Source organism: Trichomonas vaginalis, chromosome V, assembly GCF_026262505.1.
Source record: "Trichomonas vaginalis G3 chromosome V, whole genome shotgun sequence".
Classification (NCBI taxonomy): domain Eukaryota; phylum Parabasalia; order Trichomonadida; family Trichomonadidae; genus Trichomonas; species Trichomonas vaginalis.
The window spans coordinates 130,771-156,755 of record NC_067207.1 but is presented as its reverse complement, the minus strand read 5'-3'; the positions used below and the strand labels follow the sequence as shown (position 1 = coordinate 156,755).

Here is a 25,985-nt window from a genome sequence, read left to right as displayed (position 1 = left end):
AATCAGAGACCGTCAGCATTTCTGGATATCAAATCACTCATTTCAACATTAGTTTTATTATCCTTTTTCAAATGAATGCAAAAAACATAATCAATAAGAAATATTATATTAATATTGCTCGATTATCATTAAAAATCGGTATGTTATCATTAATATTCTTGCAGTAATGTTTGAAAATGAAACTAACACTTATTGATTTCAAAAATAAAAATCCAAAATGTACAACAAATCAAAATTATGATATGAGAGTTCTAATACCACAAACCCATGAAGAAAACATTATATTTACCATAAGTTTTTTTGAGATTTTTTATTAATTTTTTTCAATAAAAAATTAATAGTAATTTAATACCATATATACTACATAATTTTATTCAAGCGATTATATCTTATAAAAAAACATAACCTAAATGAAACTTTTTTTGGGTTTGTGAGAAAAATAATGATTTTCTCACTAAAAAGCTCAAACAAATTTATTCTATTCTATAGGATCTTCTTCATACTCAGGGTATGAATTCATTGACTCTGTTCCAGTGTAAGTACTCTCTGCAGTTAGTGAAGAATCGAATCTGTGCTTTGGAACAATGATGAAAGCGGAGAAAATTGCAGTTATTACAGCCCATATACCGGACAAACCGATTAAGAACTGTAATCTTGTAACATTCCATGTTTTCGGAACAAATTTTGTATAAATTGTTCCTAGAGCGAAATTCATGGTCGTATTAGCAATAATGTAAGCGATATCGATGCATGATGATAATGCTGACATGTAAATACCCATCATCTCTTCATTAACTGAAAGAGAAACAAGAGTATAAGGTGTAGAGTTGAAATTAGCAATTGCGATACCGATTGGAGCCATTATTGCTAACAGAGCCCATCTGTTGCTGATATAGAAGACAGATGTCAGTGAAACTGCTTCAATAATATGAGCAACAGCGTATACGAGCTTATCTCCAAAGCATTCGACAAGATTGGCATGGAAACAGCCATAGACGAACGAAAGGGCGTTCGAGCAGGCAATGACGATCATGCCGAAGCAAAGACCTTTATTTGGATCATCTCCAGCGAAAACTTCGTTCATGAAGTAGTCCGTACCCATCATCGTGTACATGTAGTTCGCTACCCAGCTAAGGATCATAAGAATGCATGATCTAACGATAGGAGATGGCATATTCTTAATTTCCTTAAACATTTGGACGATTGGGTTATTATCCGACTTCTTTTCATTAACCTCAGTGTATGGTTTCTCTTTTCCTGCAATGACTGTTATTGTTACGCAAATAAAAATCATTGCAAGGCAAAAGTAGAGTGTAAGGTTTTCGGCCCTATCGGAATATGAGTTATTCTTGATGAAGTAGCCAACACCACCAACAATATTAGGTAATACCGATGAAAGTGCAACCATGACAGATGCAATTGCATTTGCCAAGTCCTGCTGCTTCTCGGGGATGATATCACCTATTAGAGCTCTTGACGGGGCCATCATCGTATTAATAGAGGCGTAGTTTATGAATAAAATGAAAAACATGGAAATTGTTTTTCTTAAACTGCTCAATTTATCTGCATAATGCTTCAAGAGTAAGAGTAGGCCTAACCCAATTAAAGTAAATATGCTTCCGCCAACAATGAATGGTCTTCTTCTTCCAAATTTGCTTCTGCATCTGTCAGACCAGATACCAACAAAAGGTAAGAGAAATAGACCTGCAAGTGGTCCAGAAAGCCAACACAAGAACTTTCCGGTTGATGAAAGGTTTAATTCGTCCATAATCGGTTCTGATAAAGAGAAAAGAACGTTGAAAGCTGTTTCAAAGCCAAGGGTTGCTGCGCAGACACAGAGTATGTGTCCTAACGAGCACTCCTTTTGTGCTGGTGGCAGCAGAGGAGTGCTAAATGTAACTTGCATCGAAAAAAAGTAAAATTGAGAAGGAAATTTTGGTCTGAGTTTCAATGCATTGTTTTTTCACAATTTAAGAGACCATCATGGTCTGGATCTATCCATCTAGCCTCAAATTTATTCTCAAAATTTTGTTTCAAAATATTTTGAGAACATTTGTAAGAGAGGTTGTAAATTTTTAATGTATTCTTTCTCGCTGCAATTAATCGAATAACTCTTATTTGAAACAAGCGGATTAGACTTTTTCAAAATTATTGTTCAAGAGAATTCGAAAATTGAGGACCTTTATTTATTGAATTGAAAACGATGCGATAGAAAATATTGGGAAATGGCGGAAACAGAAACCTATGCACATACACGATCCAGATCTTTGTTTTTTAAACGAATATGTTTTGATGAATTGGTCTTTTTTTCAATTTTGGACATGTTTATGCTCATATGTCCAAATATAGCTTTACATTGCAATAAGCATTATCGGAATTTTGGAATAACTCCTGAACTTTTAAGATTTCTGATCGAAAATTATCGTTGGCGTGAAAATGGGCTATTATAGACGAAAAATGATGTATTGCACTGCGTAATTGCTATATACCTAATGTGATTTAAAATATCCATAAGTTAAAAAATAAAAAATCAACACTTAAAGATATGAGCTCTCAATTTTCGACCCCCAATATACGTTTATTTTAGTTTCGGCATATTAACATGAAGCACGAGCCAAACCCTTAAAGACGTGTCCTCTAGTTTTGCCAACTCTTTCATATATTGTAACTATTTTCAGGAAAAAACGCAAATTCAAAATTAGAAATTCACATTTAATCGAGTATAGTATTAAATTACTATCTTTCGTACACGGACCAAGCAACAACTCAAGGTGCATGCTCATTACAGACAAAATCCCCTCTAGTGCACTTAAATTGGGTGAGTTAGCACCAAACAAGCCATAAGTTAAAGATCTGAACTTGCTCCAGACAATGTATCACTTTAGTTATGAATGCACCAGAAATCCGTCCCAAACTCATACATTTCTACGCTAATCACGATAATAAATATACTATTTTGTACTTTTTACAATAAATCTCTCTTTGTTACACTACAAAATCAATGTGCATTTCGTTGCATCAGTTTTGAATCTTGTTAAATAATGATTTTTGTTACTTTCATGATACAGTCCCATTTAGTAAACGGATTATTTACAAAATAAAAATAAAAAATATATTTTTTATTTACGATTTTTTATATTTGGATTTTTAAGGCATAATTTAGAAAATATTAATAATTTAATCGATTTGATATTAAGAAAGACATTTAAAATTCATAAAAGATCCAAATAATTTCATATCCAAAGTTATTAATATTTGAAGATTTGAGGAAAGAAAAGGAGAAATATTGCATATGAAATGTTTTCAAAAAATACATCAGAAATTGTAAAAGAATTTTAATAATTAATAAGATTTGGATGGGTTAAAATTTGTGATGAAACCACCCGATGCTAACTCACGCCACACATACACAGAAGCATTCTATCACGCAACCACCCGATGCTAACTCACGCCACACATACACAGAAGCATTCTATCACGCAACCACCCGATGCTAACTCACGCCACACATACACAGAAGCATTCTATCACGCAACCACCCGATGCTAACTCACGCCACACATACACAGAAGCATTCTATCACGCAACCACCCGATGCTAACTCACGCCACACATACACAGAAGCATTCTATCACGCAACCACCCGATGCTAACTCACGCCACACATACACAGAAGCATTCTATCACGAATCCACCCAATTTGACATTAATTTTTATTAATCTTATTTTCATTACTATATGCAACCAACCAATTTGACATTAATTTTTATTAATATATTTTTCATTACTATATGCAACCACCCAATTTGACATTAATATTCATAAATATATTTATCAAACTTATATGCACCCAACGAATTTTCAAATTCCTATCAACCACTTCTTTATTTTTTATAATTCTTTTATATACAAATTTAATACAAAGTTTTTATTCACTCATCATCTCTACTTCTTTATTATCTTCAATCTCATTCTAGCAGCTCTCGCATCTTTTACTTCCTTCATTAATTCAGGCAAGTATTTTTCCAACCAAATTTCTGGTTTATTTTGTAATGCAGATTCATAATTTTTTGATTGTTTTTCCAGAGAATTGATTAAATCTTTGGCATCTTGGAACGTTTCAAGATTATAAAGCAGTTTTACGACTAAAACTGCTTTATTTTTATCGTCAATATCAATAAATTCTGCGTATTTTGATATTTCGATCGGCGAACTCTTTTCTTTGTGATCCACGAGTTCATCCTGATCACCTACATTTTTATCGATTGGGAATTCTATGATTTCACCTACGTTTTCTCCTATTTTCATAACATGTATGCCTGCAGAGGGAACATGACTCTTATTCATAAAGAAATCCTTGCAATATTTACAAGGATTCTTATCAGTATTAATATCATTATAGGAGAATCCGCAATGTATGCATTTTTCGTTTAACAAGTCATTCTTCTCGCGTTTTTGCTTATTAATGGGATCAATTGATTCATTAATCCTAATGATAGTATCATTCAGAATGAATTTGATGAAAGTAGAAAAGTTTCTTGCTTTTTTTGCAAGTTCGTTAATGTGTCTATGCTTACCCTCTGCACTATTATTAGTGCTTATAGGTGGAATGCGGTGGTATGCTGCTAAATGCTCTTGATCTTTATATATCTGCTTCCATTTTTCCAGCTGCTCATCTGATATATTCTTTGTAGCATACATTTTCTGAACCGATGGATCAAAACATTTGTAATTGTCCTCAAAATCTTGGGCCGATTTTGATAATAATACTATCAGAGCAAAAACATGTAGTAAAGTATTATTGCCCATGGTTCCGAGATAGTGCCTAATACAGATATAATTTTGGAAATGATTCGTATTCAAAAATTTTAAAACTCCAGTACCTAAATCGCTCATCCATTTGATTCTTGAAAAGTGCTCCATAATGTTTAATGATTTAAATTCAATATTCATGGCTGTAAGCCACCGTTGATAAGCAGCGGATGATTCGCTGCGCCCTATGTATATCCCTAGAGGGTAACCTCGCATATAGTAATTACCACGAGGAAAAATAAATATATATTTCGGCCATGAAAAAGTAGCATCTAAGTGAATTAAATTACACTCCAACGCCAAATTTCCTGATTCGCTTGGAATATATATAAGAAATTCTATAGGATTTCCATTGACGAATAAACTATCACTTCTTATCGTTGTGCTATAATTTACATAAAATTTCCCGGGATATGAAGTTAAGATATCACCAATCTCATTATCATGCTTTATTTTTTCCTGTATTTCATCTTGCAGAGGATGTCCTGGGAGATCAATCAACTTTCGTTATTTGAATGTACCATTTTAACCTCCCTGAAAACTCTTTGGGTAATTTTATGTTTTTCATGTTTTTTGGTACAGTAATCATCCACAACGTATCTGATACTTTTGAATATTCAAAGGATACGATTTTGTCATACAATGTGATCTTAAAGTAATAATAATTATCTGTAGAAATTTTTAAAGGGGAATAATCTTCGTTTTGAAGTAGAAAATAATTTAAGTTTACAGATCGATCAGAACTTATATTGGAAAGGCCCAAATGAATAAATGCTGGCATTTGTTCCAAAAACTTCAATGTTTGTTCATAAGTTAACACATTGATATGAATACCAGGGCTTATTAGAATTAATTGCATTGATTTGAGTTTTTCAATATCAGTATTTTTAGAGCATTCAAAACAAATATGGCAACCATCTATTGTAATTGGAGACCGATCAACTGGAATTTTTTCTATGGATTCATGAAATTGTTTGATCGCTGTAAATTTAATACCCATGATTTGTTCAAAATCTGCTTGAATTTTTTTGTCAGCTTTCAAACAAGCTTTTGCTAAAATTTCCAGAAGGTCATTGTTTTTTATTTGATTCAAAACATTAAAGTTCTTGTACATAAAATCATTATTTTGAATTAGGGCCTCATGGAAGATTAAATGAATCTTTAAACGAATAACTTTGCTTTCATTCAAATTCATTACTGATATAATATTATTTGTTGAAACAATCGAAGAGAGTAATGGATTTCTAAATGTAGAAAATAACTCTGAGATATTGTATGCAAAAGATAAAACATACTTGATTTGGTTTGTAAATTGATAAGTCTGCAAATTGAATTTATCATTCATTTTGAAAATTGTTTCGTTTGGGCTTGACATTATCAATGCTTTCATGATTGGTGTAACATTATCTATATTACACGAATTTAAAATATTAATTGATTCAAATTTAACTGCTAGTTCATAGAAAGAATATTTACTATTATCCAATATAGATCTGATACGTATTTGATAATATTCTTCACCATTTTGATTTGTTTGATCTGAAATTAAAACATTAATAAAATCTTTGATTGTTAAATCACACGATTTTCCTGAAAAAGCAAAAATATTCGAATATCTTTTATCGCCATTAATTATTGCTTGTATTAATGGTTTAGAAATTCCTGCTTTTGAGTATAATTCCTGGTCAAATGAAAAATTTTGTAAGAAACCTATAACCTGTGCATAAAATTTGGGGCGGGCAATTATAAATGCTTCTAAAAATTTAAGAATATATTGTTCCCCTAGACGATGGATTTTGATTTTAATTTGACTGAGATCTGTTTGCAAATATTTTTCACTTATAATCATATTTACCATTTCTGTAAAAGCTTCAGCGGATTTCTGAAATTTAGGTGTTGTTTTATATGTTTGAAGATACTTTACTTCATCGCTATTCGAGATAAAACGCTCTTTGAGTTCCTCCAAATAACAAATGATAGATTTATTTTCAAATCCAAATAATTTATGTCCAAAATTATATACATTCTTAATATTTCTGTTTAATTCTTTGATTTTTGAAACGATTTGTCCCCAAGGATATGATGGTGAATCTCCGACATATGCATTTGATAATGAATCCAAAACAGTGAATTTAGGTTTACCATCTTGATAAGTTATTTTATTTGTATACCATTCTTTTTGATAGGGTTTATTGGAAGAATAATATAAAATTTTTGAAATATACCCTATCAGAATTTACACTATTACATCTAATAGAACCCAACTGAATTAAAATCAAATCATCCGAAACATTTAATGGTAGATGAAGATGGTTTAGCATTAAATAGTAATCAAAATATTGTTATAAATATTAATGGAGTTGAAAAATTATGATCATAAAAGTAAGATGTTAGCATCTAGCCTCAGTAGATACTAAGTCATATCAGAATAGACACATATTCATCTTCAATTGACTCTTACTCATCTTCAATTGATTCTCACAAATAATCAATTGATCCTCACTACTGATCAATTGATTCTCACAAATAATCAATTGATTCGCATTAATTATCAACAGATTCTCACTAAGAATCAATTGATTCTCAGTCACCCTAAATTGATTCTCACTACTTATTAATTGATTCTTACTCATCCTTAATTGATTCTCGCTAAGAATCAATTGATTCTCGCTAAGAATCAAGTGATTCTCACACTTCCTCAATTTCTTCTTAGTATTATTCAATTGATTCTCACTGATGTTCAGTTGAATCTCACTAATAATCAAATGATTCTCACTCATCCTCAATTGATTGTCACTTATTCACAATTTATTCTTAAATAACCTTAATTAACTCCCAGTATTCTTCAATTGATTCTCACTAATTATAATTTGATTCTCAGTCATCCTCAATTTATTCTAACTCAATAAGAATATGAATATGAAAATGGATTGGAATAGGTGATAATTAAAATATATTGATATGAATTTGTGAGAGTGTCTTTAATAAAGAAAAATTTGTCAAAGAACAATAATGTCAAATTGGGTGGGAGCATATAGTAATGAAATATTTATTGATAAATATTAATGTCATAATAATTGAGAGCATGTAGTAATGAAAAATTAATTGATAAATAATAATATTAAATAGGGTGATTGCATTGATCAATACATATATATGAATGAATTTCGATGTCAAACCGTCAGTCATATTGTTAGTCAAAACGTCAGTTATATTCTCATTCATACACTCACTCAAACCGTCAGTCATATTGTCAGTCAAACTCTCAGTCATATTGTCACTCAAACTGTCAGCCAATTGTCAGCTAAACTCTAAGTCATATTCTAACTAAAGCCGTCACTCATATTGTCAGTCAAAACGTCAGTCATGTTGTCACTCAAACTATCAGTCTTATTCTCACTAAAACCATCAGTCATACACTCTCTTAAACTATGAGTCATATTGTCACCCAAACTCTCAGTTATATTCTAAATAAAACCGTCAGTCATATTGTCGGTCAAACCGTCAGTCTTACTCTCAATAAAAAGCTAATTCATAGTGTCTGTCAAACCACAGTCATATTGTCACTCAAACTGTCAGTAATATTCTAATTAAAGCCGTCAGTCATATTGTCAGTCAAACTGTAAGTCATACACTCACTCAAATCAACAATCATATTGTCACCCAAACTCTCAGTCTTATTCTCACTAAAACCGTCAGTCATATTGTCAGTCAAATCGTCAGTCATATTGTCACTCAAACCGTCAGTCATATTGTCAGTCAAACTGTCAGTCATTCACTCACTCAAATCAACAGTCATATTGTCACTCAAACTGCCAGTCTTATTCTCACTAAAACCATCAGTCATATATTCATTCAAATTAGCAGTCATATTGTCACCCAAACTCTCAGTCATATTCTAAATAAAACCTTAAGTCATAGAGGCTGTCAAACCGTCAGTCATATTGTCAGTCAAACTGTCAGTCTTATCCTAACTAAAAAGCTAATTCATAGTGTCTGTCAAACCGAAGTCATATTGTCACTCAAATTGTCAGTCATACACTCACTCAAATCAACAGTCATATTGTCACCCAAACTCTCAGTCTTATTCTCACTAAAACCATCAGTCATACACTCTCTTAAACTATGAGTCATATTGTCACCCAAACTCTCAATCATATTCTAAATAAAACCGTAAGTCATAGAGGCTGTCAAACCGTCAGTCATATTGTCATCCAAACTATCAGTCTTATCCTAACTAAAAAGCTAATTCATAGTGTGTGTCAAACCGTCAGTCATATTGTCAGTCAAACTATCAGTCTTATTCTCACTAAAACCATCAGTCATACACTCTCTTAAACTATGAGTCATATTGTCACCCAAACTCTCAATCATACACTCACTCAAATCAACAGTCATATTGTCAGTCAAACCGTCAGTTATATTGTCACTCAAACTGTCAGTCTTATTCTAACTAAAAAGCTAATTCATAGTGTGTGTCAAACCGTCAGTCATATTGTCACTCAAATTGTCAGTCTTATTCTAACTAAAAAGCTAATTCATAGTGTCTGTCAAACCGTCAGTCATATCGTCAGTCAAACTGTCAGTCTTATTCTAACTAAAACCGTAAGTCATAGTGTGTGTCAAACAGTCAGTCATATTGTCAGTCAAACTGTCAGTTTTATTCTCAATAAAAAGCTAATTCATAGTGTCTGTCAAACCGAAGTCATATTGTCACCCAAACTGTCAGTCTTATTCTCACTAAAACCATCAGTCATACACTCTCTTAAACTATGAGTCATATTGTCACCCAAACTCTCAAGCATACACTCACTCGAATCAACAGTCATAGTGTCTGTCAAACCACAGTCATATTGTCAGTCAAACTATCAGTCATATTCTAACTAAAACCGTAAGTCATAGAGGCTGTCAAACAGTCAGTCATATTGTCAGTCAAACTTTCAGTCATACACTCACTTAAATCAACGGTCATATTGTCATCCAAACTATCAGTCTTATTCTCACTAAAACCGTAATTCATATTGTCACTCAAACCGTCAGTCATATTGTCATTAAAACGGTCAGTCATACACTCACTCAAATCAACAGTCATATTGTCAGTCAAACTATCAGTCTTATCCTAACTAAAAAGCTAATTCATAGTGTGTGTCAAACCGTCAGTCATATTGTCAGTCAAACTATCAGTCTTATTCTCACTAAAACCATCAGTCATACACTCTCTTAAACTATGAGTCATATTGTCACCCAAACTCTCAATCATACACTCACTCAAATCAACAGTCATATTGTCAGTCAAACCGTCAGTTATATTGTCACTCAAACTGTCAGTCTTATTCTAACTAAAAAGCTAATTCATAGTGTGTGTCAAACCGAAGTCATATTGTCACTCAAATTGTCAGTCATACACTCACTCAAATCAACAGTCATATTGTCACCCAAACTCTCAGTCTTATTCTCACTAAAACCATCAGTCATACACTCTCTTAAACTATTAGTCATATTGTCACCCAAATTCTCAATCATACACTCACTCAAACCAACAGTCATATTGTCAGTCAAACTATCAGTCATATTCTAACTAAAACCGTAAGTCATAGAGGCTGTCAAACAGTCAGTCATATTGTCAGTCAAACTTTCAGTCATACACTCACTTAAATCAACGGTCATATTGTCATCCAAACTATCAGTCTTATTCTCACTAAAACCGTAATTCATATTGTCACTCAAACCGTCAGTCATATTGTCATTAAAACGGTCAGTCATACACTCACTCAAATCAACAGTCATATTGTCAGTCAACTATTCAGTCTTATCCTAACTAAAAAGCTAATTCATAGTGTGTGTCAAACCGTCAGTCATATTGTCAGTCAAAACTATCAGTCTTATTCTCACTAAACCATCAGTCATAACTTCTTAAACTATGAGTCATATTGTCCCCACTCTCAATCATACTCACTCAAATCAACAGTCATATTGTCAGTCAAACGTCAGTTATATTGTCACTCAAACTGTCAGTCTTATTCTAACTAAAAAGCTAATTCATAGTGTGTGTCAAACCGAAGTCATATTGTCACTCAAATTGTCAGTCATACACTCACTCAAATCAACAGTCATATTGTCACCCAAACTCTCAGTTTATTCTCACTAAAACCATCAGTCATACACTCTCTAAACTATTAGTCATATTGTCACCCAAATTCTCAATCATACACTCACTCAAACCAACAGTCATATTGTCAGTCAAACTATCAGTCATATTCTAACTAAAACCGTAAGTCATAGAGGCTGTCAAACAGTCAGTCATATTGTCAGTCAAACTTTCAGTCATACACTCACTTAAATCAACGGTCATATTGTCATCCAAACTATCAGTCTTACTCCACTAAAACCGTAATTCATATTGTCACTCAAACCGTCAGTCATATTGTCATTAAAACGGTCAGTCATACACTCACTCAAATCAACAGTCATATTGTCAGTCAAACTATCAGTCTTATCCTAACTAAAAAGCTAATTCATAGTGTGTCAAACCGTCAGTCATATTGTCAGTCAAACTATCAGTCTTATTCTCACTAAAACCATCAGTCATACACTCTCTAAAACTATGAGTCATATTGTCACCCAAACTCTCAATCATACACTCACTCAAATCAACAGTCATATTGTCAGTCAAACCGTCAGTTATATTGTCACTCAAACTGTCAGTCTTATTCTAACTAAAAAGCTAATTCATAGTGTGTGTCAAACCGTCAGTCATATTGTCACTCAAATTGTCAGTCTTATCCTAACTAAAAAGCTAATTCATAGTGTCTGTCAAACCGAAGTCATATTGTCACTCATATTGTCAGTCAAAACGTCAGTCATATTGTCACCCAAACTGTCAGTCTTATTCTCACTAAAACCATCAGTCATACACTCTCTAAACTATGAGTCATATTGTCACCCAAACTCTCAAGCATACACTCACTCGAATCAACAGTCCATAGTGTCTGTCAAACCACAGTCATATTGTCAGTCAAACTATCAGTCATATTCTAACTAAAACCGTAAGTCATAGAGGCTGTCAAACATCAGTCATATTGTCAGTCAAACTCAGTCATACACTCACTTAAATCAACGGTCATATTGTCATCCAAACTATCAGTCTTATTCTCACTAAAAACCGTAATTCATATTGTCACTCAAACCGTCAGTCATATTGTCATTAAAAACGGTCAGTCATACACTCACTCAAATCAACAGTCATATTGTCAGTCAAACTATCAGTCTTATCCTAACTAAAAAGCTAATTCATAGTGTGTGTCAAACCGTCAGTCATATTGTCAGTCAACTATCAGTCTTATTCTCACTAAAACCATCAGTCATACACTCTCTTAAACTATGAGTCATATTGTCACCCAAACTCTCAATCATACACTCACTCAAATCAACAGTCATATTGTCAGTCAAACCGTCAGTTATATTGTCACTCAAACTGTCAGTCTTATTCTAACTAAAAAGCTAATTCATAGTGTGTGTCAAACCGTCAGTCATATTGTCACTCAAATTGTCAGTCTTATCCTAACTAAAAAGCTAATTCATAGTGTCTGTCAAACCGAAGTCATATTGTCACTCATATTGTCAGTCAAAACGTCAGTCATATTGTCACCCAAACTGTCAGTCTTATTCTCACTAAAACCATCAGTCATACACTCTCTTAAACTATGAGTCATATTGTCACCCAAACTCTCAAGCATACACTCACTCGAATCAACAGTCATAGTGTCTGTCAAACCACAGTCATATTGTCAGTCAAACTATCAGTCATATTCTAACTAAAACCGTAAGTCATAGAGGCTGTCAAACAGTCAGTCATATTGTCAGTCAAACTTTCAGTCATACACTCACTTAAATCAACGGTCATATTGTCATCCAAACTATCAGTCTTATTCTCACTAAAACCGTAATTCATATTGTCACTCAAACCGTCAGTCATATTGTCATTAAAACGGTCAGTCATACACTCACTCAAATCAACAGTCATATTGTCAGTCAAACTATCAGTCTTATCCTAACTAAAAAGCTAATTCATAGTGTGTGTCAAACCGTCAGTCATATTGTCAGTCAAACTATCAGTCTTATTCTCACTAAAACCATCAGTCATACACTCTCTTAAACTATGAGTCATATTGTCACCCAAACTCTCAATCATACACTCACTCAAATCAACAGTCATATTGTCAGTCAAACCGTCAGTTATATTGTCACTCAAACTGTCAGTCTTATTCTAACTAAAAAGCTAATTCATAGTGTGTGTCAAACCGTCAGTCATATTGTCACTCAAATTGTCAGTCTTATCCTAACTAAAAAGCTAATTCATAGTGTCTGTCAAACCGAAGTCATATTGTCACTCATATTGTCAGTCAAAACGTCAGTCATATTGTCAGTCAAACTATCAGTCTTATTCTCACTAAAACCATCAGTCATACACTCTCTTAAACTATGAGTCATATTGTCACCCAAACTCTCAATCATACACTCACTCAAACCAACAGTCATATTGTCAGTCAAACCGTCAGTTATATTGTCACTCAAACTGTCAGTCTTATTCTAACTAAAACCGTAAGTCATAGAGGCTGTCAAACCGTCAGTCATATTCTCAGTCATACTGTAGTTCATACTATCACCCAAACTGTTGTTCATACTATCACCCAAACTGTTGTTCATACTGTCACTCAAACTCTAAGTCATATTGTCAGTCAAACTGTGAGTCATATTCTCTCTCAAACCTTGAGTTATACTGACAACCAAACCCTCATTCAAAATGTCACTCAAACTGTCAGTTATATTCCTAGACACATTCAAACTTTCAGGCATATTGTCAGCCAGATACTCAATTATAGAGTCACTTTTTTGTCATTAATGAATTCAGTTATAGATTCAAACATACATTCGGTCCAATATTGGATCATGCAGTTAATTCTACATTTTTTTAACTTGTAAGTCATTATTTATGAAAATATTTAAAATAGTGTAATTGCACAATGATGTGCAGTATTATCTTTAATATTAATATTGTAATATGATATTAGATTTTATCATATGAGATATTAATATTGATTTATGGATCACTGCACAATGATGTGCAGTATTATCTTTAATATTAATATTGTAATATGCAATGTTATATTCTAATTTGAATGTTCCTTTTTAACCTCATGATTTCTTCTCACTGATCTGCCTTTTTATGCAGCATTTTGTATTTAATCTCTCTTATCCTTTAGATTCTCTATGCTTTCCATCTTTCTAAACCAGATTCCATTGTTAATTCTTAAATTAACACAAATCTTAAATTTCATATTAGTCATTGATCTGAAGTTATTGAAACATCTGACGTCTTTAGATTATCTTATCTAATATTAAAATGATTGATCTATTTACATTTTTAAAATAGTCCTAAAAAGTCTCAATATTTATAAAAGCATAATAAAATTAAATTTTTTAATATCATTTTGTAAATTATTCGTTTACTTTATGGCATAGTCTTGAAAAAGTATCAAAAAACATTATCTTAATGGTCTCTAAAGAGGTTAAGTAGCATACACACAGATATGCTAATGTGGTAAAAAGAGATTTATTGGCAAAAGTCCAAAATAGTATATATTTATTTCCTAATTATAAGTCGATAACATATGATAATATATTATATACGATACTATCAAAAAATCAAAATTATCTTATTTCCTAATTATAAGTCGATAACATATTGTATTATGATTGTTTTGTTTAAATTATATGATGATATTTCTTCAATGATTAGTTTTCAAAACAATATCGAAGATTTTTAAATTTCCTCTCATATTTACTCTTATCCGATGATGCTCATTATTACTGAATGATTTTGAAACTTAATTTAAATGTATGATCTCAAATAAAGAGATAAATAACATCCATTTGTCCAAATTTAACTGTAAATATAGAAATATCAAACTGCATTAGAGTGAAGGGTTAAATATGTGTTCTGTGTTGTTTCTTTGTGTTTTTGAATTAAAAAATGAATGTATGTGAAGATAAAGTTTTTTTCTTTATAACAAAAGTAAATAAAAATAGCTTAGAACTTTGGATGATGCTTGTAGTGTGTGTGAAGGAGTTCGTGGGCGAGGTGGCCGTTTGGTTCACCAAGGAATTCCTTGTAAATTCCCTTGATGAGTGGGTTCTCGTGAGACTTTCTGCATTCCATCTTAGCATCGATGTTGTAGATAGCAGCAAGTCTGTTGTCGAGAGACATCATGTTCTTTGGCTGTGGTGTGCCACCGCCGCAGACGCAGCCACCTGGGCAAGCCATGACTTCGACGAACTTGAGGTCAGCAAGTTGTGGATCCTTAGCGCGAAGTCTGTCAAGGAACTTAGCTGTGTTGGCAATACCGTGGCAAACAGCGATCTTAAGCTTTGTGCCATCGAGATCGAGTTCAGCGATTCTTGTTCCGTCCATACCTCTGACTGGATAGATGTTGACGTTTGTCAACTTCTTGCCTGTGACAGCCTCGAAAGCTGTTCTTGAAGCAGCTTCCATGACACCGCCTGTTGCAGCGAAGATCTGACCAGCACCAGAACCGAAACCGAAGATGCTGTCGAATGGTGTATCTGGGAGATTGTTGAAATCAATTCCAGAGAGCTTGATCATCTCGACAAGTTCACGGACTGTGAGAACCATGTCTGTTTCCTTGTGTCCGTCCTTTGTGCGGAGTTCTGGACGTTCGATTTCATCCTTCTTAGCTGTGCATGGCATGATTGAGAAGTTAAGAACATCTTCAACTGGAATGTTGAGGACCTTTGGAAGGTAGTTCTTAACAAGAGATGATAACATGCCTTGTGGTGAGCGGCAGGATGATAAGTTTGGAATGAAATCTGGAGCAGATTGTTCAACATAGTTAACCCAAGCAGGGCAGCAAGATGTGAACATTGGGAAGACAGCGTTTGGATTTTTAAGGCGCTGAACGAGTTCACCGGCTTCTTCAACGATTGTAAGATCGGCGGAATAATTTGTATCATAAACATAGTCGAAACCAAGAGCCTTGAGAGCGGAAACCATTTTTCCTGTTGTAACGGAGCCTTCCTTGTATCCAAATGCTTCAGAAAGAGCAACACGGACAGCTGGAGCAACCTGAATAACGGAAATCTTCTTTCCTTTGTTGGAGAGGATATCAAGGGCCTGCTTAACTTGGGATTTCTCTGTGATAGCACCGACTGGGCAGTATAATGTACACTGACCACATTTGATGCAAGAAGTATCTTGGAGTGTTTGGCCGAATGTTGGCTGGATTCTCATGTGCTTAGCACGGTTACCAAAGATAATGGCTGATTGGCCAGCAACTTCTTCGCAAGCACGGATACATCTGCCGCAAAGAACGCACTTGGATGTATCGAGGCGGATTGAGTTTGTTGATTCATCGATGCCTTCCTCGGAGCATTCTTCCTTTGTTTCTGCCTTGATGGAATAGGCAACATTCATGTCACGGAACTGGCAACGGTGGTTAGCAACGCAAGATGAGCATGTTTCATCATGGCAATCGAGAAGTTCCTTAAGATTGTTCTCGACGGACTCCTTAACCATCTTTGACTTTGTATCAATCTTGAGGCCATCCCAAACTGTTGTAACACAGGCTGGTGCGAGCCACTTGCCGTCGCACTCGACAAGGCAGACACGGCAGGAGGCCTTTGGTGGGAGATTTGGATGGAAGCAAAGGCGTGGAATTCTGATGTTGTTGCGATCGCAAAGTTCAAGGATTGTTTCGCCCTTCTTTGCTTCGAGCTTTCTTCCGTTGACTGTTACGGTGATGTTACGTAAGATGTTGCTTGTAGAAGCAGATGCTGTTGCAAGCATTTATAAAAAATACTGGTCATATCGTGATGGTTTGATTTCAGAATCAATTTTGAGAGGTTCAAAAACTATGAAAAAAAATCTGAAAACCTCAAATATTAACCCCGATATGATAGTATGAAATTTTTATGCTATGTGGTCGTATTTGTGAGAGATTTCGCATCTCAAAACTCATGTATTCAATTTCATCGGTTTAAAGTTCAGAAATTATCTAGAAATGCTTGTCTTTACATAATAAATATAAATTAAAAACTCGAGTGTATCAAATTGAATTTTTGAATTAATAAGATTACTTCCAAAATCACAAATAATATCTGAATTCACTTTCCAAATTGATTTGATATATCGGCGGAAAAATTATTCTATGAGCTTTATCAAAAATAATTCAATTCACAAAGCGATAGAATATTCATCCAATCATCCTTCGTCATTAATAAAATTAATTTCCAGCAGTAGATATGCAAGAACAATACAAAAACACTTTTTCTAATATTCAAATTAATGGATTAAGACCAAAACAAGCAAAATTTTATCGAAATTTGTCCAAAGAATGAAAATTTATATAAAACTTCTCATAATTATATCATATTATTTAATAATGATTTCCATTATCCTCTATCGTGCAAACATTAATATGGAAATCTTGAAAAAGCTAGTTTCTATTTCAGCCAATATAGTTACTTTTTTTATCCTTCATAATAAATCTACTTTTGCATTATTTATCTGAATTATTTGTTTTGAAATATAGTTCCAAATTTAAATTCTCAATATATTACAACATGGGCTCGGATCTATGCAAGACTTATATTTGTATGAAAATACAATTGAACAGAATGACATATACATTGTTTTGTAACTTACGATTTTCGAGGAATGTTTTTTCCTTCATATTAGAAGTTATGCATGTGTTGCCTTGTTGAAAAACTACTAATTATATGTACAACTGAATATATAGCTATATAGAACTAATCAATTTAGAAAAATAAAATGAATGTTTGTTTCTCATGGTTTGGATACTGAGAATGCATTATTTTTAATATAGGTCAGCATCCTATCAGGTCTCTAAATGTTTGAAAATCAAAATATGAATTCATATTTTGATAATTTATGAAAGTATACTTGAACTCCAAATACTCAGATTGGTAATACGTTTCTTGTCTATTTTGAATATCATTTTTTTGTTCAATATAAAAAATTCAAAAAATCTTTCGTATATGATAAAATAGCTTTATTGAAACTGCGATCGCCAAAATATACTTAAGAGAGTGGGTCTATTGTCTATGGAGATTACTAGAATTTGAATAAGGTTATTCTCTAATTCAATTTTTGAATCTATTCAAAATAAATGAGATCCGAAAACAATGATACTACGGAAGCATCATCATCCTTGAAATGATGCAACAGTAAATATATGAGCATTGTTTAGGGTTCAATATAGTTTCATTTACAGCTTTAAATGCAAATTTTATTTTAATATCAATAAAGAATGTGAATTATTGTTTAAGAGAAAACTGAAATGATGATAGAATCAATTTTATTTAATAACTAATAATATAATTTCTCTTTACAACAATGAATACAAAATAATTTTTTCAATTTTTATATAAACATCGATTTCACCAACCAAATTTCAGACAATATCTTCTTGGTCACGTTATTCCAGTCAAGTATCACAATATTTCCTCAAAAAAACTTTATTCACGGATTTAACTAACAAATTTTGCCACTATTCATCTAAAAATACTATTAGAATTTGTTTTGGTTTCTATTATATCTCAGTTTTAGTGTTGAACCTCTTATTTACAGAGATGATACAAATCAAGTTGTTGTTGACTGTTCATCAGACCCTAGTGGTGAAGTCATTATCCTTCAAAGTGTCATAGAAATATATAGCAAAGGTTTCTCCGATTATGCTTTTATGAATTGTCAATATTCTATAAAAACTCTTAGATTCGAAGCAAACAGTCAACTAACAAGTATTAGTCCCAGAAGCTTTTCTTACACACGCCTACAATCAGCAGATTTCAGTGAATGCCATCATCTTGCAAAACTTAATGAATCGCTCTTTTGGGGATGCTCCTATTTAAACTCACTTAAACTTCCTCTATATGAATATTGCTTTTATCAAACAGTAGAACTAAAATCCATAGATTTGCCTGATTCTGTAATTTCCCTTTGGAATGATGTATTTTACAGAAGTGGTTTAACAACTATAAATATTTCAACAAACTCTAAATTAAAATTAACATACGGATATATTTTTTAGAATCAAAATTTACTTCATTTTTTATTCCAAAATATACAGAATCGATTAGCGCATCAGATTTCGAAGATTGTCCTTTAGAAAATATAACAATTCATCCAGAAAATCACTATTATAAAATTCATTCTAATACTGTGTTTTGTAAAAATGATAATTCAACTCTATTTAAGGTCCTTCCTGCATGTTCAGGAGAATATATTGTTCCTAGCTATGTCACATTCATTTCAGAATATTGTTTCATTAATTGTGCAAAAATTACATCAGTCCGACTTCAATACAACTATTCATCTATTAGATATGGTACATTTAAGTATTGTACCTCATTAGAAAATATTAACTTTCCAAATTCTCTAACAGAAATTTTGCACATGTCATTTTATAATTGTCGTTCATTAGCAAGTATTACAATTCCAGAAAGTGTTAAAACTATTGAACCATATAGTTTTAACGGATGCACTAATCTAAAAAGCATCACTTTTCTAACCAATAAAAAGACTATATCAATTGGAGAGTATTCATTTTCTGAAATTCCAAATCCAATTGATATATTTATTATTGGAAACTTTACGATAAACATTGCAAGTTACTATTAAAATGTATTTCCGAATGCAAGCAGGTTATATATTGGAAGCCAAACGATATTGTCAAACTCTACTAAATCATTTTTCGGAGAAAAGAGAATGATAGTTTACATGAGTAATATAGCAGATATTGAAGATGAACTAACTAATGAAGTCATAGATTATATTACTCTTGAGAAAATCATATTTATACCAGGAAAATTGAAAACACGAAGAGACTTTATTTATCATCAAATTAAGTGTTTTCAACTTGTAAGTTTACTCCCCAATTTCAAACGATGATTATTTTTCTCTTTTCTAAAACTTATATCATTTAAAATGTGTTTTAAATAACTTTATTTACAGCTTATTGGAAGATATTTTGTAAGGGTAATAAGATATTGAACGTGGAACATATCATGCTATAATTCTATGCAAAATAAGATATGCCGCATTTAAAGCATAATCATATCTGAATTATAATAAACAATATTTTCATCACAAAACTTTTGTAACTAATTCATAAAAATTGAAAGCATTGGACGTTTTGGTAGTTACATACATATTGGATGTTTTCCTAATTCATCTAAAACTATAATATAATAAATTTATATTAACACAAATTTTCTTTGAAAATTATAAATCTTACATGGCAGATTTTGCATTGAAAAAAAAATAATTGAAATCCTGGATTATTAGCTTCTAAAATTGGCATATCTTTGCTGAACTAATTTAAGAAGCAAGAGGTAAAGATAAATGATATAATAATATGATTCCAGAGCAAGAATTCATTCAGAGAGCAAAAATTGCGATTTCAAATCAAATTAATAATATTTTTAAGTATTCATTCCAAATGCAGGTGACCCTTGAAACTGTTATTTCATTAAATTTACTTAATTTTGTTTTGTTTTCTATTATATCAAAGCTTTAGCGTTGGATCACTCGGATATTCCGATAATGATAATAAAGTCATAGTTAATTGTTCCACCGATTTCAGTGGAGAAGTTGTTATTCCATCTGGTGTTACAGAAATATATAGTATTAGTTATAAAGAATATGCTTTCAAAAATTGCAAAGATTCAATCACTTCTCTTAGATTCGATTCGAATAGTCAAATCACTAGTATTAGCAAATATAGTTTTTATAAAACAAGTTTAGAATCTGTAGATATGAGTGAATGCAAAAATCTTAACTTACTTAATGAATCTATCTTTGATCAATGTTATAACCTGAATTCAGTAATTCTTCCTCCGAATATTTCAAGTATTGGAAATGGCTGTTTTAGTGGAGATTTAAAATTATCATCAATAGTTTTACGGGATTCTGTTCTCACACTTAACAATAATGCCTTTTCGTCTAGTGGTTTGACAACAATTAATATTTCAATCAATTCTAAATTAGAAAAACTTGATCAAACTTGCTTTTCTTATTCAAATCTATCTTCGTTTTTTATTCCAAAATTTCTAATATCAATTTATGATGTAAATTTTGCAGATTGTCCATTAGAAAATATAACTGTGCATCCTGAAAATAATAAATTCAAAATTGATCATGATACCTTTTCTGTTTTTATAGGAATAGATAATTCAATATTATTTAGAGTTGTTACAACATATCCATATAACCAATACATTGTTCCTAGTTATGTGACAACTATTAATGGGTTTTGTTTTTGTAAATGTTCAAACATTACATCTATTCAGATTCATGATAATGTTAGAGAATTTCATTCATTTGCATTTCAATACTCAACAGGACTGATTACCATTATTATCCCAGAAAAAATATCTAGGATTATTTCTCATCTATTCGGTCACTGCACATCTTTAACAAATATTACTATTCATGACAATGTAAAAGAAATTGGATATAGAGCATTTGAATATTGTTCGTCATTAACAAAAATTGCCATTCCAGAAAAATTAACAAGTATCGCTAATGAAGTTTTTCAATATTGCATGTCATTAACAGATATAACAATCCCAATAAATGTTACAAAAATTGATAATCATTTATTCCAATATTGCAAGTCATTGAGAAATATTACAATCCCAGAAAGAGTGACCGAGATTGGAATTTCAGTTTTCTATCATTGTACTAATCTACAGTGGATTTCAATTAAAGGCACTACATCAAAATTAGATTACAGAATATTTTCTAATTGCAATAATTTGGCAAGCATTATTATTCCAAAAAATGTAATTGAGATTGGAGTAGGTGCATTTTCCTGGTGTACATCATTAACAAGCATTACGATACCCGAAAATGTGAAATTGATTAAGAATGGAGCTTTCTATTGTTGTAATAACCTAAAAAGTATTACATTTTTAAGCAAAGCGATTCCAATTACATTTGAGAGCAGTTTATTTCAGGGGATTTTGATTCCAATGAATATTTTTATTCCTGGTAACTTTAATATATCAGTATACTATGAAAATGCATTTTATTATAAAAGTCATTTGTATATTACAAGTAAAACAATTTTATCAGAATCATGTAAAACATTCTTTGGTGAAAAGAGAATGATTGTTCACTTCTTAGATATGACAAAAGTTTCAGATTGAAGAACTGAAGAAGTCATTGAATATATTGCTATTGAAATTAAACATGCAAAATCGAAACGAAATATTTTATATGATAAATCCAAACTGTCATGTCTTGTTAATCTTTTCATTCCATTAAACAGAAACAACATCTCATGAATTAGAAGTATTAAAATTTATATGGTTGATCTTATTATATATATAATTAAGCTGATTTCAGAAACTTTATCTGAACTATGGAATCTGTTGAGGGTGCTATTACCTCTTTCTGATATTCTCTAAATTTTTTTAACTTGTGAATTAGATTTCACAGTAAAATGGGAGAGTAACAAAATTGTGCGGCCAATTTGACACCATTTTTAAAGTAGTTTTTTTGACATCCCCTGCAATTGCCGGGGACGTGCTTCAAAAAAAATTAAATGGGTGTGTGAGACCTTACAAAGCACCCTTTTGTAACCCACTCACAGTAAAATATGCCAAATTTATATTGACTAGGATGTTGTCTAATAAATTTGATTAAAATATAAAATATACATACATAGTTTTTATAACAAAATAAAAAAAAATAAAATTAGTTGAATGATACATCGAGTGGAACACTCATCGGTTTCTTGTCGAGGTAGAAAAGTTTGATTTCGTCGAAGTTACCACTGATGTCTTCAAATGTGTATCTCAAATAACTTCCTTGGCTGATCTTTGGGAGAAGAAGCTGTTGCCAGTCATATATTTTGCCGTTCAAGATGAAAACAATGTAAATAGACTGGAAATCGTCTGTCTTGAATGTGATAGACTGAACTTTTCGTGGTTGTGAAAACTTGAATGTCTGTGAGTGTGTCAAAAAGTCGAAAATTCCATCTGCTGGTTTGAACTTGTAACTATTAACTTTTTCTGGTGAAATCATCTTCTCTTTGTCTTTCTTCATCTTCTTCATCGTGCCACGAATTTGGATGTTCTTGATAACGATGTCTGATGTACTATCAAGAATAATGATGATGCATCGTGTAGGATCTGAGTCTGAGAATGTGTAGATAGCTTGATTTCCGATCTTTTTGATCTCTTTCACATTGAGTTCCATGAAATTTTCCGTGTAAACTCTGAAATCTCCGACCAAACAATCTTTACCAAGTAAAACTAAGATTTGCGAAACTTCCGCTGAACTCTGGAATGCTATAACGAGTTGTACATTCTTCTTGGACGTGTGCCAACCTTTGAATGCAATTGTCGGATTCAAAATCTCATTCAATTCTTTGAAATCACTTGGAGGACTTGAATAAAAAATAGAACTTTGAAGTCCGATATTGAATATTGGTTGATATGAATCGATGATTGCTGTCGATCTCTCTGCATATAAATCAGCAATCGTTAAATTGGTCAGAAGAGATTCATCGTAATATGGCAAACCATTAGTTTCCATCTGATCTGCACATGAAGGACACAAATGAACAGAGATATCTGGTTTCTCTGTCTCTGAGAAGCGTCGGAAGTAGTTCAGGAAGGGTTGGAATGCGCCAAACTTGATAGAGTTTGTTAATCTGTAATGGCAAAAACTGCATTCGTCTTCTCTTGTATCAGATAAGCGAGATGGTATATCAAAGAAATAAGGGTTTTGGTTGTTACGTACTAAGCTCTCATTTCTTGTGATAATCGATACTTTTTTCTCTAAAATCCATCGATCTAATTTTGTTAAATCTGACAATGATGGCATTGTCATGTTTTTAGTGAGTTCTGCAACACCCGCGCCTAACGAGGTGTTTGTATCACTCGATCTGGCTGCAATCATGGACTTTCTAGGCCTCTGAACTGCAATTTTTATATTTCCGATTATCAGATTCGAATCCATTGAATTAAATCTGATGTTTATGAAGTTGCATGGCTCCAGAGATTTGATTGATATGGGGAGAGTGGTTGTTTGGCCGACCAATTCATGGAAATTGTAAACACACCACTGAGATTCTTGTAATAATGGGAGAGAAATGTCAACAACCAGCGGATACATCTGGGTTATCAAGTTTCCGCAACAGATTGAGAAGGTTGCTGATTTGGTTGACGTTCTTGGAGGAACTAAAATTGAAATTGTCGACAAAAGTAAAGGTTCTGGCAATGCGACGTACAAATTTTGATTTGTAATGTCGTTGATTGCGAAATACTTGATTTCTTCTTCAAAAATTGAGGAATTTAAGGCAATTTTGAGTTCTTTTGAGGGAACAATTGCTGCTGAGAGATGTCTTGAGTCTAAATAGAACTGTCCATCGACATTTTCGGGTTGATTCCATATTTTGAACATCTTATGACGATAAGGATCTGATGCAACGTTATGAAATCGTCTTAAACATGTAATATAGACATCAGGAGATACAGCAGTCTGTTCTGTCATCAATGCTCGTATTGCCTCTGTCTTGATGGCCGGAGTATTAGTGTACATTAAAGATATAATATTTCCGGTCGAAATAAACGCGTTGCAAAGGAAATCTAGTACATCCTGGTTAATGTTTTCTGTGAGATCATCTGATTTATCACCTTCTTTTACGAATATATTGTGTTGGAGACCAAAATTATACGTAACTAAAATTGCGTAGTAAAAGGACACTAAATTTGTACGATCAAGTGAATCCGCGCAATTAAATCTACTGTATTTCTTTTGGTTTTCGAAGTTTGAGGTGAATTCGATCTCATTTACAACAGTTGCAAGGATATTGAAGATAACGAGCCTTCCTTTCGACTTGTTGTTGGCTATTATCTGGTTAATGTCGATCTGATTGAAGGAAATTTTGGAATTTAGAACCTTATTTGCTCGATCAACGGCTTTTATATAGGCTTGAAGCAAATCTACCTCTCCTTTCTCTTGTGCTTCATTTAGTAATGATATAATGTTGACTTTCTCCATATCAAATCGTTTAATTATTTTTGAAAAATATTCTGGAGTGAATTCATCAGGATTTTCCTTTACAATGTGCTGTGGAGCCAAGAATGTGGACTGAAGAACTGTTTTCCACTCAATTGGAGCGCTTCCTCTTCGCCATGTGTGGCCAAAATTGTCTCCATTGATTGTAAAGATGAGAGAGCATTCGCATTCGTTTGCAGGATCATGATTTTTGTCAAGGCCTCGGGCTTCGTATCTTGTTCCTGAATTATGTGAAGATCTTTTGATTATATAAGTAATATTCGAGTTTGTATTTGTATCTTTATGCAAAGAGAACGCACCACCTTGAAATACTCTTATACAGACAGCTGTTGTATGCAGTATTTCAAAGATTTTCGTAAATCTGTTGTTCCAGAAAAATTCATCTGTTGACTTTTTGACGTCAAAGTATGGAAAAGGTAGAGATAAGTCGACATAGTTGGAGAAGAAGTGGTTCTCATTCATAGGAAAGTCGAAAATTGTTTGGTCTCCTTCAATTGTTTGGTCAATTAATGGAATTTTGTAGTAGTCGGATGACTTAATCATTTTTATATGCTTGTTGTCATAAATTGCGGTGACTTCATCTGAAATTACGTACATAATTATTAATTGGTGGTCAAAAATTGTTGCTCCAATTAAATACTTCCCAAGGTATTGCCACTGAGCGTTACTGACTGAATCTGTGATGTTTATAATAGCAGACTTTGAGTCAAGAAACAAATCTACGTCAGGAACGCCGGCGTAATACATTCCGCCAGTCTTTTTATCTATTGTGTAGACATAACAGTTAGATGTGACTTCTGAATTTACGACTAAGTATGAAAATTGACCATCACAAGTGCACACATGTACTGATGGTGCACTCATGATAATATAAAATAAGATTTTAGAACGAAAAATAATACCTACTTCGGATTTAAAATTTAAAACATATATAATAGAGGCTTTGATGAGAGTAAATAATTTTTGTCGAATTTTGCTAATGCTATAAATTTGATATGGTTAGTAAATCCAAGACCATCCTCTATAATAATTTATATTACTGGCA

The 25,985-nt window shown here is 32.5% G+C and overlaps 4 protein-coding genes across 4 annotated transcripts; all 4 read right to left on the bottom strand.

The window, feature by feature from the left end:
- Positions 1 to 360: 360 nt before the first annotated feature.
- Positions 361 to 1,906, bottom strand: TVAGG3_0255330 (major facilitator superfamily transporter; the record flags this gene model as incomplete). Its single annotated transcript, XM_001305710.2, has 1 exon — positions 479 to 1,906. The coding sequence occupies one exon, from the start codon at positions 1,904 to 1,906 to the stop codon at positions 479 to 481; it is 1,428 nt and encodes a 475-aa protein (XP_001305711.1).
- A 2,123-nt stretch (positions 1,907 to 4,029) lies between these two features.
- Positions 4,030 to 4,347, bottom strand: TVAGG3_0255320 (uncharacterized protein; the record flags this gene model as incomplete). The annotated part of the gene is made up of 1 exon (XM_001283681.2): positions 4,030 to 4,347. A coding segment is annotated over one exon (318 nt), but the record flags the coding sequence as incomplete, so codon positions are not given.
- Positions 4,348 to 14,867: 10,520 nt separating this feature from the next.
- TVAGG3_0255310 (iron-sulfur cluster assembly) lies at positions 14,868 to 16,675 on the bottom strand (the record flags this gene model as incomplete). The annotated part of the gene is made up of 1 exon (XM_001305708.1): positions 14,903 to 16,675. The coding sequence occupies one exon, from the start codon at positions 16,673 to 16,675 to the stop codon at positions 14,903 to 14,905; it is 1,773 nt and encodes a 590-aa protein (XP_001305709.1).
- A 5,889-nt stretch (positions 16,676 to 22,564) lies between these two features.
- Positions 22,565 to 25,804, bottom strand: TVAGG3_0255300 (phosphoinositide phosphatase SAC9-related family; the record flags this gene model as incomplete). The annotated part of the gene is made up of 1 exon (XM_001305707.1): positions 22,610 to 25,804. The coding sequence occupies one exon, from the start codon at positions 25,802 to 25,804 to the stop codon at positions 22,610 to 22,612; it is 3,195 nt and encodes a 1,064-aa protein (XP_001305708.1).
- Positions 25,805 to 25,985: the final 181 nt, after the last annotated feature.